We start from the raw sequence: 12,166 nt of genomic DNA, 5'->3' as shown, positions 1-12,166 counted from the left end.
TCCATCCTGTGACTGTGGATGATGAACCTGCTGCGAGCTCCTGGCTGTGGCCCCAGCACCTGCATTAAATAACCCTCCTGCGATGCTTGTCTTTTTGCTTTGACCAGTTCTTACTCACTTGGTATTTCATGCTCTTTGTGAGCTTTAGTGCAGATAATTTAATAAGGTAGGGTTTGTTCCTTCTCTTTCAACAACCTGGTTTTTTTGGTTGGTTGGTTGTTTTGAGACAGGGTCTCCCTCAGGCCTTGGCAGACTCCATCACTTCCTACACCCCCACTGCACACATTATTCTCCACATCACCAGGTCCCTTAACTGAATTCTGTCAATCATCTCCTCTACGTGATGTGACGTTGCGCCCGCTGTGTCCCCTTCAGGACTGAGACTGCTAGGAGTGTCACCTGTGGGGCGTCTCCCCAGGAACCATCCTCAGCCAAAGACAAACTGCCTTAGCCAAGGTTCTGACCCCTCCCTGGAGCAGCCTATATCCCAGGACTGGCCCCAGTGGGGCTACAAAGCCCGGCCCCCTTGCCTTGATTCAGACCTTCTCTCAAGGACCACTCTGGCCCAGAGCTTCCCCCAAGATCATCTGAGGAGTCTGTTGTCTCCTTGGCCACGTCCTGCCTCCCTCACTCCCTCACAGGTGCAGCTCCCACAGGCACAGTCCCACAGGCTTCCTGAAAACAAATTCCATCCAGAGTCTGCTTTCCAGGGAACGTGACCTAATATTTCTTCCACTGGTCCTCTTCCTACTGTTCCTAACATGGTGGCCGGAGTGAGCCAGTTAAAACAGGTCTGTTCATGTCATTCCTCTGCCAAACATCTAGAAGCTTCCATTTCACTCACAGTCAAGGACAGCATGACCTGTGTGCTGATGTGAGAGCCCCTCACCTCTCTGACTCAGTCCTCATGCACTCTCCCCTTTCCACCCCACTGCAGCCACAGTGCGTCTCCTTGGCATGCCTGGACCAGATCCTCCTCCTTCCCACCTCAGAGCCTTGGCATGTGATGTTGCCGCTGCCTGGAATAAGCATCCTCCGACGTCCACACGGTTTAGCCGCCACTTCCTTCAGGTCTGTATGCAGGTGTCACCTTCTCAGGGAGGCCTCCTCAGCCATTCTGTTTACAGGTTCAAAGGCCCCGTCTTTCACAGCTCCTATCCCCTCCTGCTTTCATTTTTCTCTTCAGCACCCGTCACCATCTAACGTGTCATGTGTTTCACTCTTTCATCATGGTGACTGCCTATTCCCCCAAACAGTGTGTGCTCCACAAGGGCGGAGCTTTGGTACTGTGCATTGCTGGATGCTCAGAGCCTAGCTACTCCCTGGCATGGAGTGCTCAGTGAATAGCTTTTGAATAAATGAATTTTAGAAATGTATCTATTCCCTTTAGCTCATGTAACTGCTATCAAATTCGCATGTATGGTTTATATCCATGTAGTTTAAGTGTCATAAAGCCACAGAAAACATACCTGGGCTACAGTGTCTATGATTCTCCCCTTGATGTTGACATCCTCCAGAGGAACCAAGTTCCCAGAGGCGTCCTGGAGGCCGGCCTTGGTGCTGCTGGAAGTTTTGGCATCTGGTAACTGGTAATCTAAACGTTAAAAATGTTACCATTAGCTTTCAAAACCATCCCTGTCTATGTTTGTTGTCTTGATCTTTATTCCTTTTCCATGCCTTCATGCATTATATTTTAGGGAAATTGGACAAATAGGATTTTATGATTTTCAATAGCCAATTCTGAAAAGCAAGTGAACCCACATTAGAAAAATGGGAAGTGCCTTCTTTTTTTTTTTTGAGACAGCGTCTCACTCTGTTACCCAGGTGGAAGTGCAGTGGCACAATCTCTGCTCACAGTAGACTCATCCTCTCCGGCTCTGGTGATCCTCCCATCTCAGCCTCCTGAGTAGCTGGGACTACGGGCATGCACCACCATGCCCAGCTAAATTTTTGGTATGTTTTATAGAGATGAGGTTTAGCCATGTTGCCCAGGCTGGTCTCGAACTCCCGGACTTAAGGGATCTGCCTGCCTTGACCTCCCAAAGTGCTGGGACTGTGGGTGTGAGCCACCATACATGGCCTGCCTTTTTTTTTTTTTTTTTTTTAAAGACCCTTCTGCTTAAATTTTTTTTTCTTCTTTTCTTTTTTTGATAGAGATGGGAGTCTCACTATGGTGCCCAGGCTGGTTCTGAACCCTTATGCTCAAGTAATCCTCCTGCCTCCACCTCTCAAGTATCTGGGACTACAGGCATGTGCTCTTCTGCCTTTTGAATGTAGAGACTTTGGGGTGTCCTATTGAAAACACAGCATTACTTGACATACATTTAAACATACACACAAATACACAGAGGTCTTCAGACTGTCTCAAGTGTGGCTGAAGCCTGAATCCAGGTGTCTGCACTCCCTGGCTTGTAGTGTGGAAGGGCTCAGTCACTATTATTTATGGTGCCACACGAGCATTTTGGGATGGCATGAAACAACGTAGATTTTCAATCCAAGGAAGACTGAATCAACTCCTACGGCGCATATTGAAAAACGTTCACATCCTATTCTAAAGTGGTACAAACACACAGATAAGGTTAGGAAATAAAAATACATAGTGTCTTGCCAGAAGTTTCACTTAATGACTCCCAGAGAAAAAACTGGAGCCACCTCTGAACACACACGCGTTTCTGACAACAAATAATTTGAGCACGGTCAAAAATGTTAATGTGTTCTTACAGTCCTACTAATTAACACTGTAATTGTTTGGGCTCATGATACTCTGAGAAGTGAATATCCTGTTTATGCTGGCACTACTACGGCTAACACGTACACCACACATGACAATTTACTCAGTGCCTCCAGTTTCCCCTTCCGCCCTTACAGCAATTCTGTCATGCGGGTACTGCTCTCATTCCCATCGGAGAGAAGGTGGACCGCAAAAGGTCATGCAGTTTCAAGACTGCAGGGCGGCAGGGCCACACTGAAACCCCGGGCTTCCTGACTCCACAGCGGCTCTGCTGTGTGTTCTACCCACCCCATCACACTTTCTGCACCTTGACATCTTAGCAAGGTTCCGCAGGTTTTAGCCTTGGCTATTCCTGAAGGGAATAAGCTCAACTTCAGTGTGTTAATGAAGTCACATGGAATTTTGAGATCGCTTAACCTTTCTCAAGCATCCTGGTTTTCATGTATACAAGATAAAAAAGGAAATGAGGCTGGCCATGGTGACTGATATCTGTAATCCCAGCACTTTGGGATACCAAGGCAGGAGGATCGCTTGAGGCCAGGAATTTCAGGCCAGCCCAGGCAACACAGTGAGACCTTGTCTAGGTTGAGTCAGGAGGATCATTTGAACTCAGGAGTTTGAGGCTGCAGTGCGCTTTGATCACACACTGTACTCCAGCCTGGGGGACAGAGTGAGACTTTGTCTCAGAAAAAAAAAGAAAAGGAAAGAAAAAAAAGAAATACATATATTTTAAAATTAAGTGCTTTATTTTTATATTAGGCAGAGGAGTTTGACTGATGTTAACACTGAGAGAAATTTGTGGGAAACTTATTTTGAGACTGAAAGGAAATGAAATACTTATGGATGAGGTCATAGATATAACAAATGCAAATATACATTCCATTGAAAATATAACATTTGAGGTCTATAAACATAATAACATAAAACAGCATTCAAGAAAATTGTCCTACCTTCAACCTTTGAAAAATCTGAAAACTCAGGTCTGTATTCCTCTAATTCAGTATGATTAGTAGGATGAAAGTCCTTTATTTGATCTCCAGGCATGGAAAATTTAATAATATATTTCATTTTAACCTGATTGGTTTTATAGACAACAAATTCATCATCCTAGAGCAAACAGAAATCAGTAGGTGATTAACAACAATAGTGACAAAAAACCTGTATTGGCAGATGTTTTCATAAAAGCATGTTTGCTAATTTAGAAAATGTTGAATTCATACAGTAAATATTTAACAATTATTTAAACTTAAGCATATTTAATGAAAACAGGAGCAAAAAACTGAGGCTCTTCTTAGAGCATTCAAGACCCTCTTTGCTTGTTCCTTAATATAAAAATACCTCAAAGTCTGTGGTGACAGAGGCTGTTTGTGAAACTCCATGCACACTGTCGTAGCCTGGTGGTGCTTCAGTTAAGGAAAAGTCCTTCTTGTGTAAGTCCATACACTTTCCGAGGGCTACGTCACAAATGAGCAGGAGTCTGGTGCCATCTGTCTCTCCCGGGTGTGAGTACTTGATACTTGTACTGAATGCGAAAGGAAATAAACACATATTTATAGCTTACAGTGACTTGTTAATAACATATTATTGCATAAACAGGAAATATTATTGAAAAGACTTTCCTGGTAAACTGTTCTAAATTTTCCTGTTATTGAAATATCTCCAACGACTCAATTTAGAACTTTATTATGCACTTATTTATTTAATATTTCTTCTATTTTTAGACAGAATCTTGCTCTGTTACTCAGGCTAGAGTGCAGCGGCACGATCATAGCTCACTGCAGTCTCAAACTCCTGGGCTCAACTCACAGCTCACCTTCTCTCCCACCCAGAGGTCATTTGATCACTATCTTGATTTTTGTGTATATTATTTTCTCTTTTTTTCCCATGTGGAATTTATTCCATAAGGAGCCACAGAGGGGATCCTGGGTAGGTTGGAGAGGTTTTACTGTGTTCCTTTTTATAACAGTTTTCTCCTTTGTGTGTGTGTGTTTTGAGACAGGGTCTTGCACTCTTTCACCCAAGCTGCAGTGGTGCAATCATAGAGTGCAGTGGCACAATCACAGCTCTCTGCAGCCTCAGGCAATCCTCCCACCTCAGTCTCCTGAGGGTGGGCCTACTGGTGTGCACCACTGTGCCTGGCTAATTTTTAAAAACATTTTTGTAGCTATGGGGTCTCACTGTGTTGCCCAGGCTGGTCTTGAACTCTTGGCCCCAAGCAATTCTTCCACCTTGGTCTCCCAAAGGGTTAGGATTACTGGCTGGAGGCACTGTGCCTGGCCTATTTGCTTTCATAGTATTAATGCAAAGATTTATGTCTCTCAGCAATGTAATGTATACTTCTGCTTGTTTTCGAGCCTTGCACATACAGGCATACCTCGTTTTATTGCACTTTGCAGATATTCTTTTTTTTTTTTTTTTTTTTTACAAATTGAAGATTTGTGGCAACTCCATGTTGAGCAGGTCTACTGGTGCCATTTTTTTTTTTTTAACAGCATGTGCTTCCTTTGTGTCTCTGTGTCTCATTTTGGTAATTCTCCCAATGTTTCAAACCTTTTCATTTTTATTATAGTTGTAATGGCGATATGTGATCAATGATCTGTGATGCTACTATTGAAATTGTTTTGGGTACAACGAACTGTACCCACATAAGGTGGCGAGCTTGGTAAATGTTTTGTGTGTTCTGACTACTCCACTGACCACTGGTTTCCTCATCTCTCTCCTTCTTCTCTGAGACACAACAATATTGAAATTAGGCCAATTAACAATAACCCTACAGTGGCCTCTAAGTGTTCAAGTGAAAGAAAGGGTTGTACATCTTTCACTGTAAATCGAAAGCTAGAAATGATTAAGCTTGGTGAGGAAGGCATGTTGAAAACCAAGACAGGCTGAAAGCTAGGCCTCTTGTGGCAAATAGTTATCCAAGCGGTAAATGTAAAGAAACAATTTTTGAAGGAAATTAAAAGTGCTGCTCCAGTGAACATAGGAATGATAAGAAAGCAAAACAGCCTTATTGCTGATGTGAAGAAAATTCTAATGGTCTGCATAGAAGATCACACCAGCCACAGCATTCTCCTAAGCCAAAGCCTAATCCAGAGCAAGGCCCCAACTCTGTTCAATTCTATGAAGGCTCAGAGAGGCGAGGAAACCACAGAAGGAAGGCTTGAAGCTAGCAGAGGTTGTCTGAGGTGTAAGGAAAGAAGCCATCTCCATAACATAACAATGCAAGGTGAACCAGCCAAAGCCAATGTAGAAGCTGTAGCAAGTTCTCCAGAAGATCTAGCTAAGATCACTGATGCAGGTGACTTCACTAAACAACAGATTTTCCATGTAGACAAAATAGCCTTCTATTGGAAGAAAATGCCATCTAGGACTTCCACAGCTAGAGAAGTCAATGGCTGGCTTCAAGGCTTCAGACGACAGGATAACTCTTGTCAGGGGCTAATGCAGCTGGTGACTGTAAGCTGAAGCCAGTGCTCACCTACCATTCCAAAAACCTCAGGGCCCTTAAGAATTGTGCTGAATCTACTCTTTCGGTGCTCTATGAATGGAACAACAAAACCTGGATGACAGCACATCTGTTTACAGAACGGCTTATTGAATTTTAAGCCCAATATAGAGATCTACTGCTCAAGAAAAACGGTTCTTTTCAAAATACAACTGCTCACTGGCAAAGCGCCCAGTCATCCAAGAGCTCTGAGGGAGAGGTACAAGGAGCGTGTTGTTTTCGTGCCTGCTAACGCAATTTCCATTCTGCAGCCATGGATCAAGGACTAATTTCACCTTTCAAGTCTTATTATTTAAGAAATACATTTTGGGCTGGGCGGAGTGGCTCACGCCTATAATCCCAGCACTTTGGGAGGCCAAGGCAGGCAGATCACCTGAGCTCAGGAGTTCGAGACCAGCCTGCCCAATATGAGGAAACCCCGTCTCTACTAAAAATACAAAAATTAGCCGGGCGTGGTGGCATGCACCTGTAATCCCAGCTACTCAGGAGGCTGAGACAGGAGAATCACTTGAACCCGGGAGGCAGAGGTTGCAGTGAGCCGAGATCATGCCATTGCACTCCAGCCTGAGCAACAAGAGCAAACTCCATCTCAAAAAAAAGAGAAAAGAAGGCCGGGCGCGGTGGCTCAAGCCTGTGGTCCCAGCACTTTGGGAGGCCGAGACGGGCGGATCACGGGGTCAGGAGATGGAGACCATCCTGGCTAACACAATGAAACCCCGTCTCTACTAAAAATACAAAAAAATTAGCCGGGCAAGGTGGCGGGCGCCTGTAGTCCCAGCTACTCGGGAGGCTGAGGCAGGAGAATGGCGTGAACCCGGGAGGCGGAGCTTGCAGTGAGCCGAGATCGCGCCACTGCACTCCAGCCTGGGCGACAGAGCGAGACTCCGTCTCAAAAAAAAAAAAAAAGAAAAGAAATACATGTTGGCCACGTATGCCTGTAATCCCAGGAGTCTGAGGTGGGATGATCACTTGAGTTCAGCAGTTTGAGGTTCCAGGGAGCTATGTTTACATCTTACTGTACTCTCACCTGGGCAATGATGGAGCAAGACCCCAACTCTAAAAAGAAAAGAATACATTTTGTAAGGCCATAGCTGCCATAGACAGTGATTCTTTCGATGGATCTGGACAAAGTAAATTGAAAACCTTCGGCCGGGCGCGGTGGCTCACGCCTGTAATCCCAGCACTTTGGGAGGCCGAGGCAGGCGGATCACGAGGTCAGGAGATCGAGACCATCCTGGCGAACACGGTGAAACCCCGTCTCTACTAAAAAATACAAAAAACTAGCCGGGAGAGGTGGCGGGCGCCTGTAGTCCCAGCTACTCGGGAGGCTGAGGCAGGAGAATGGCGTAAACCCGGGAGGCGGAGCTTGCAGTGAGCTGAGATCCGGCCACTGCACTCCAGCCTGGGCGACAGAGCGAGACTCCGTCTCCAAAAAAATAAAAAATAAAAAAAAAAAAGTATGTTAAAATTAAGGTATGTACATTTGTTTTTTTAAAACACAATGCTATTGCACACTTAATAGACTAAAGTGTAAACCTTTTATACTCATTGGGAAACCAAAACTGTGTGACTCACTTTACTGCAATATTTGCTATATTGCAGTAGTGTGGAATCAAACCCTCAATATCTCCAAGGTATGCCTGTATATAGAATCATCTAGTAACGTTTGCTCCACTAAGGTCTTAAGGCTCATCCATTTGACATGTGTAGCCACAGTCCACTTGTTTAAACTGCAGGATAGGACTTCATGTGGGACTCCACCAAAACGTACAGCTCCATTCCACTGTCGATGGACATCTGCATGATTTCCAGTGTTCTGTTATTACCGTGCTCTCTTTTTCTTTTCCTTTTTTTTTTGTCTTGAGAGACTGGGTCTCACTTTGTCTCCCAAGCTGGTGGTAGTGGTTCAGTCATATCTCACTGTGGCCTTGGACTGCTGGACTCAAGCAATCCTCCTGCCTCAGCCTCCTGAGTAGTTTGGACTACAGGTGCATGACACAATGCCTGGCTAATTTTAAAAAGTTTTTTTAGAGATGAGTTCTTGCTGTGTTGCCCAGGCTAATCTCAAACTCCTGGAGTTGAGCAATCTTTCTGCCTCAAAGTCCTCAGTAGCTGGCACTACAGGTGTGTGTCACTGCACTCAGCTCGTTTTTTGAGACACAGTCTTGCTCTGTCACCCAGGCTGGAGTGCAGTGGTGTGATCTTAGCTCACTGCAATCGCTGCTTCCTGGGTTCAAGTGATTCTCCTGTCTCACCCTCTTGAGTAGCTGGGACTACAGGTGCACGCCACCACGCCCAGCTAATTTGTGTATTTTTAGTAGAGATGGGGTTTCGCCACATCGGCCAGGCTGGTCTCAAACTCCTGGCCTCAAGTGATCTACCTGCCTTGGCCTCCCAAAGTGCTGGGATTATAGGCATGAACCACTGCACCTGGCCCCAGCTCGTTTTCTTTGCTATTAAGTTTCTATTCAAGTCTTTTGCACATCTGCTTACAGGGCTGCTTATCTTTTCCTTATTGATTTGTAGGAACTCTTTTAAATATCTTGGATCATCATCCTTTGTCCTGGGCCTGAACTCAGTCTCCACCCTTTAATTAGCTCTGCAACCTTAGGCAAGTTCCCTGATCTCCCTGAGTCTGTTTCCTCGCATGAAATGATGTCACAATACCAATTATGAGGTTGGCAGATGATGTACCTGGAGTTCTTCTCACTGTGTTGCCCACGCTGGACTGCAGTGGCATAATCATAGCTCATTCCAGCCTTCAACTCCTGGACTCAAGTGATCCTCCTGCCTCAGCCCCCTCCAGTAGCTAGAACTATAGGTTCTATTAGCGCCACCACGCACAGCTAATTTTTTAAATTTTTTGTAGAGATTGGGTCTCGCTATGTTGCCTAGACTGGTTTTAAACTCCTGGCCTCAAGCGATCCTCCTGCCCTGGCCTCCCAAAGAGCTGGGATTATAGGCGTGAGCCACCATGTCTGACCCAAAGGCAGATTTAAACATTATCAAGGATGTTGAAGGTGAAATAGTATTCCAGGCATATTGAGGTCATATATAATAGATAAATCTGTGTTTTGTTGAGAAACTCCCTCACCAAGGAGAGACAAAAGAAAACACACAGCAAGTAGTAACGATTCTGTGATTAAGGATCGAACATACCTGAGCGAATCACTGAAATAAATCCCACTTCCAAGGTTTCCGACGTCTGTTCTTTGCACACCATGATCTTCCACTACTTTGGGTAAAAGCAACCCTCTGAAAAGAGAAGGGCAGGATAAGGTGTAAGCCCAACGCTGACTGCATCTCTGCCTCGCTCAGAACTTTGGCAGGTTCCTACTGAACTTCTGGCATTCAGATAACTCTGCAATCAGGGTGAAACCATAGTTGTTTCTAGGAACACAAGTAAAGGGAGATTTCTGCCTTTTATTATATAAACATCTATTGTTTGAATTTTTTTTTTTTTTTTTTTTGAGATGGAGTCTCGCTGTGTCGTCCAGACAGGAGTGCAGTGATGCGACCTCAGCTCACTGCAAGCTCCACCTCCCGGGTTCACAACATTCTCCTGCCTCAGCCTCCCGAGTAGTTGGGACTACAAGCGCCCGCCACCACGCCCGGCTAATTTGTGGTATTTTTAGTAGAGACGGGGTTTCACCGTGTTAGCCAGGATAGTCTCGATCTCCCAACCTTGTGATCCGCCCCCCTCAGTCTCCCAAAGTGCTGGGATTACAGGCGTGAGCCACCGCGCCCGGCTTGTTTGAATTTCATATTAGGAGATTGAATGAATTTCGTAGAACAGCTTTTGGGTTTTGGTCCTACTTAAAAAGTTCATACCTATGTAAAGATTATTTTTAAAAGATTCTCCCATTTTTCATTTAGTATACTTTTATGGTTTAATTTTAAATATTTAAATATATGCTCTATCTGGAGTTTAAGTATGAGAAATGAGGTAAGGGTCCAACTTTATATTTTTTCCTTGTGGTTACCCATTCATCTCTATAGATAGTATTGAAGAACTTGTCTTTCTTCCACAGAGATAAGATCTACTTGTATCATATCCTAAATCTTCTGTGTTTTTGAGTTCACTTGTGTTTAATATTAATGTCACCCTCATTATGCTTCTTTTCCAGAATTATTCTGGTAATTTCAAAATTTAAAAAAATGTGTTGTAGAATCAGCTTTTCACTTCTTTAAAAAAATCTTTTTGGTAATTTTATCATGATAGCACTAAATCTATAGATTAATCCAAGAAAAACTGGCATCCTTCTGATTAACGCAAGTTGTCTTCTGGGTCCCTCAGTAGCAGTTTAATGGGTTTTTGTTTTTTCTTTTTTTTCCCCAGGTAGATCTTGTATGTTTCTTTTTAAGTTTCTTCTGAGTAATTAATGGATCTACATTTAATTATATTTTCTCCTGCTCCTGTGACTTGTTTCAGCCCTAATATTAAGTAGTAATTCAAAGCAAACAGAATCTTAGAGTTAAGTTTCAAATAAACAGCTCATGTTGTCTGGTGAGCACTCTAATTTCTGGACTCTTTAAATATTGGGCTATCCCTAGATTAGATACACACGGAAGAGTCATGAATATAGAATCACTTTTCTTCTTATGATACAGTCTGCAAGAAGCAATTCATACCTATGTACTACATTTTAAAAATGATAAATACATAATTTTTCAAAATAGAGATGAGGTCTTGCTGGTTTTCCAGGCTGGTCTTGAACCCCTGGCCTCAAGTGATTCTTTTGCCTCAGCCTCCCAAAGTGCTAGGATTACAGGTGTGACCCACCATGCCCAGCCATAAATATGTAATTTACATCACCCACTTCACTATAAACTGTGCAATTCTCTCCAGAATGCAGTAAGCTAGCTGATTTTAACTGAAAAGACCCATGTAATATAGAAAAAAAGTAGGAAAAAAAAAAAAAGTAAAACACTTTACGTTTGTGAGGCTGAAATTTTTGAAAAATAAAGATGGCTACTCTTACCGACACAAGATTCCTACGATGTTTCGTACAGGAGAACCATGCAACAAGGGCCTCACGTTGCCAAGTTTGCTCAGAAACTCTGTGGTTTCAATCACTCTGCCAACTCTAAATATCTGCAAGATATCCACTGGACTCTTACTGTAAAAATTAGAAGAAAAGCCTTTAGATTACATAATTGGAAACAAAACAAAAAGTCATTATAGCAGAAGAAATCCCAAAAGAGTCCAAATGTCCATTATCAGGAAACCGATTCAATGAGTCACAACACAACATATCTTAGAAGTATTATGCAGGTATTAAAAAAATCAAATTCTTTAAACAAATAAGGATATGTAGTAAAGCATACAGTAAAATATAAAATTTAAAAGTAGATTACAAAACTTTATACATAGTATGATCCCAATTTTGTCAAATATATAATAGTATATGGAATGTATAATTCTTGTTCTGGGCAACAGAGCCACACCATGTCTCTTTTTTTTTTTTTTTTGAGACAGAGTCTCGCTCTGTCACCCAGGCTGGAGTGCAGTGGCCGGATCTCAGCTCACTACAAGCTCTGCCTCCCAGGTTTACGCCATTCTCCTGCCTCAGCCTCCCAAATAGCTGGGACTACAGGCGCCCGCCACCTCTCCCGGCTAGTTTTTTGTATTTTTAGTAGAGACGGGGTTTCACAGTGTTAGCCAGGATGGTCTCAATCTCCTGACCTCGTGATCCGCCCGTCTCGGCCTCCCAAAGTGCTGGGATTACAGGCTTGAGCCACCGTGCCCGGCCCACACCATGTCTCTTAACAAAAAAAAAAAAAAAAAAGAATGCAACTTCTGGCTGGGCGTGGTGGCTCAGGTCTATAATCCCAACACTTTGGGAGGCCAAGACAGTTGGATCACTTGAGCCTGGAAGTTTAAGACCAGCCTGGGCAACATGGTGAAACCCCATCTCTCCTAAAAATAC

At 43.6% G+C, this 12,166-nt stretch overlaps 1 protein-coding gene across 2 annotated transcripts in view; it reads right to left on the bottom strand.

Annotated features, from left to right (window-relative positions):
• Nucleotides 1-12,166, bottom strand: part of PARP4 (poly(ADP-ribose) polymerase family member 4) — a 98,247-nt gene that overhangs the window by 54,529 nt on the left and 31,552 nt on the right. For both annotated transcript variants that reach the window (XM_077974285.1, XM_015120768.3), the window contains exons 11-15: nt 11,219-11,356; nt 9,396-9,491; nt 4,070-4,253; nt 3,682-3,838; nt 1,470-1,594 (exon numbers count right to left, since the gene is read on the bottom strand). In XM_077974285.1, the coding sequence (XP_077830411.1) occupies nt 1,470-1,594; nt 3,682-3,838; nt 4,070-4,253; nt 9,396-9,491; nt 11,219-11,356 (700 nt within the window). The remainder of the gene's footprint in view (nt 1-1,469; nt 1,595-3,681; nt 3,839-4,069; nt 4,254-9,395; nt 9,492-11,218; nt 11,357-12,166) is intronic.

This window comes from Macaca mulatta, chromosome 17 (genome assembly GCF_049350105.2).
Source record: "Macaca mulatta isolate MMU2019108-1 chromosome 17, T2T-MMU8v2.0, whole genome shotgun sequence".
Taxonomy (NCBI): domain Eukaryota; kingdom Metazoa; phylum Chordata; class Mammalia; order Primates; family Cercopithecidae; genus Macaca; species Macaca mulatta.
The sequence above is the reverse complement of the archived record's forward strand: the minus strand, read 5'-3'. Positions and strand labels throughout refer to the sequence as shown.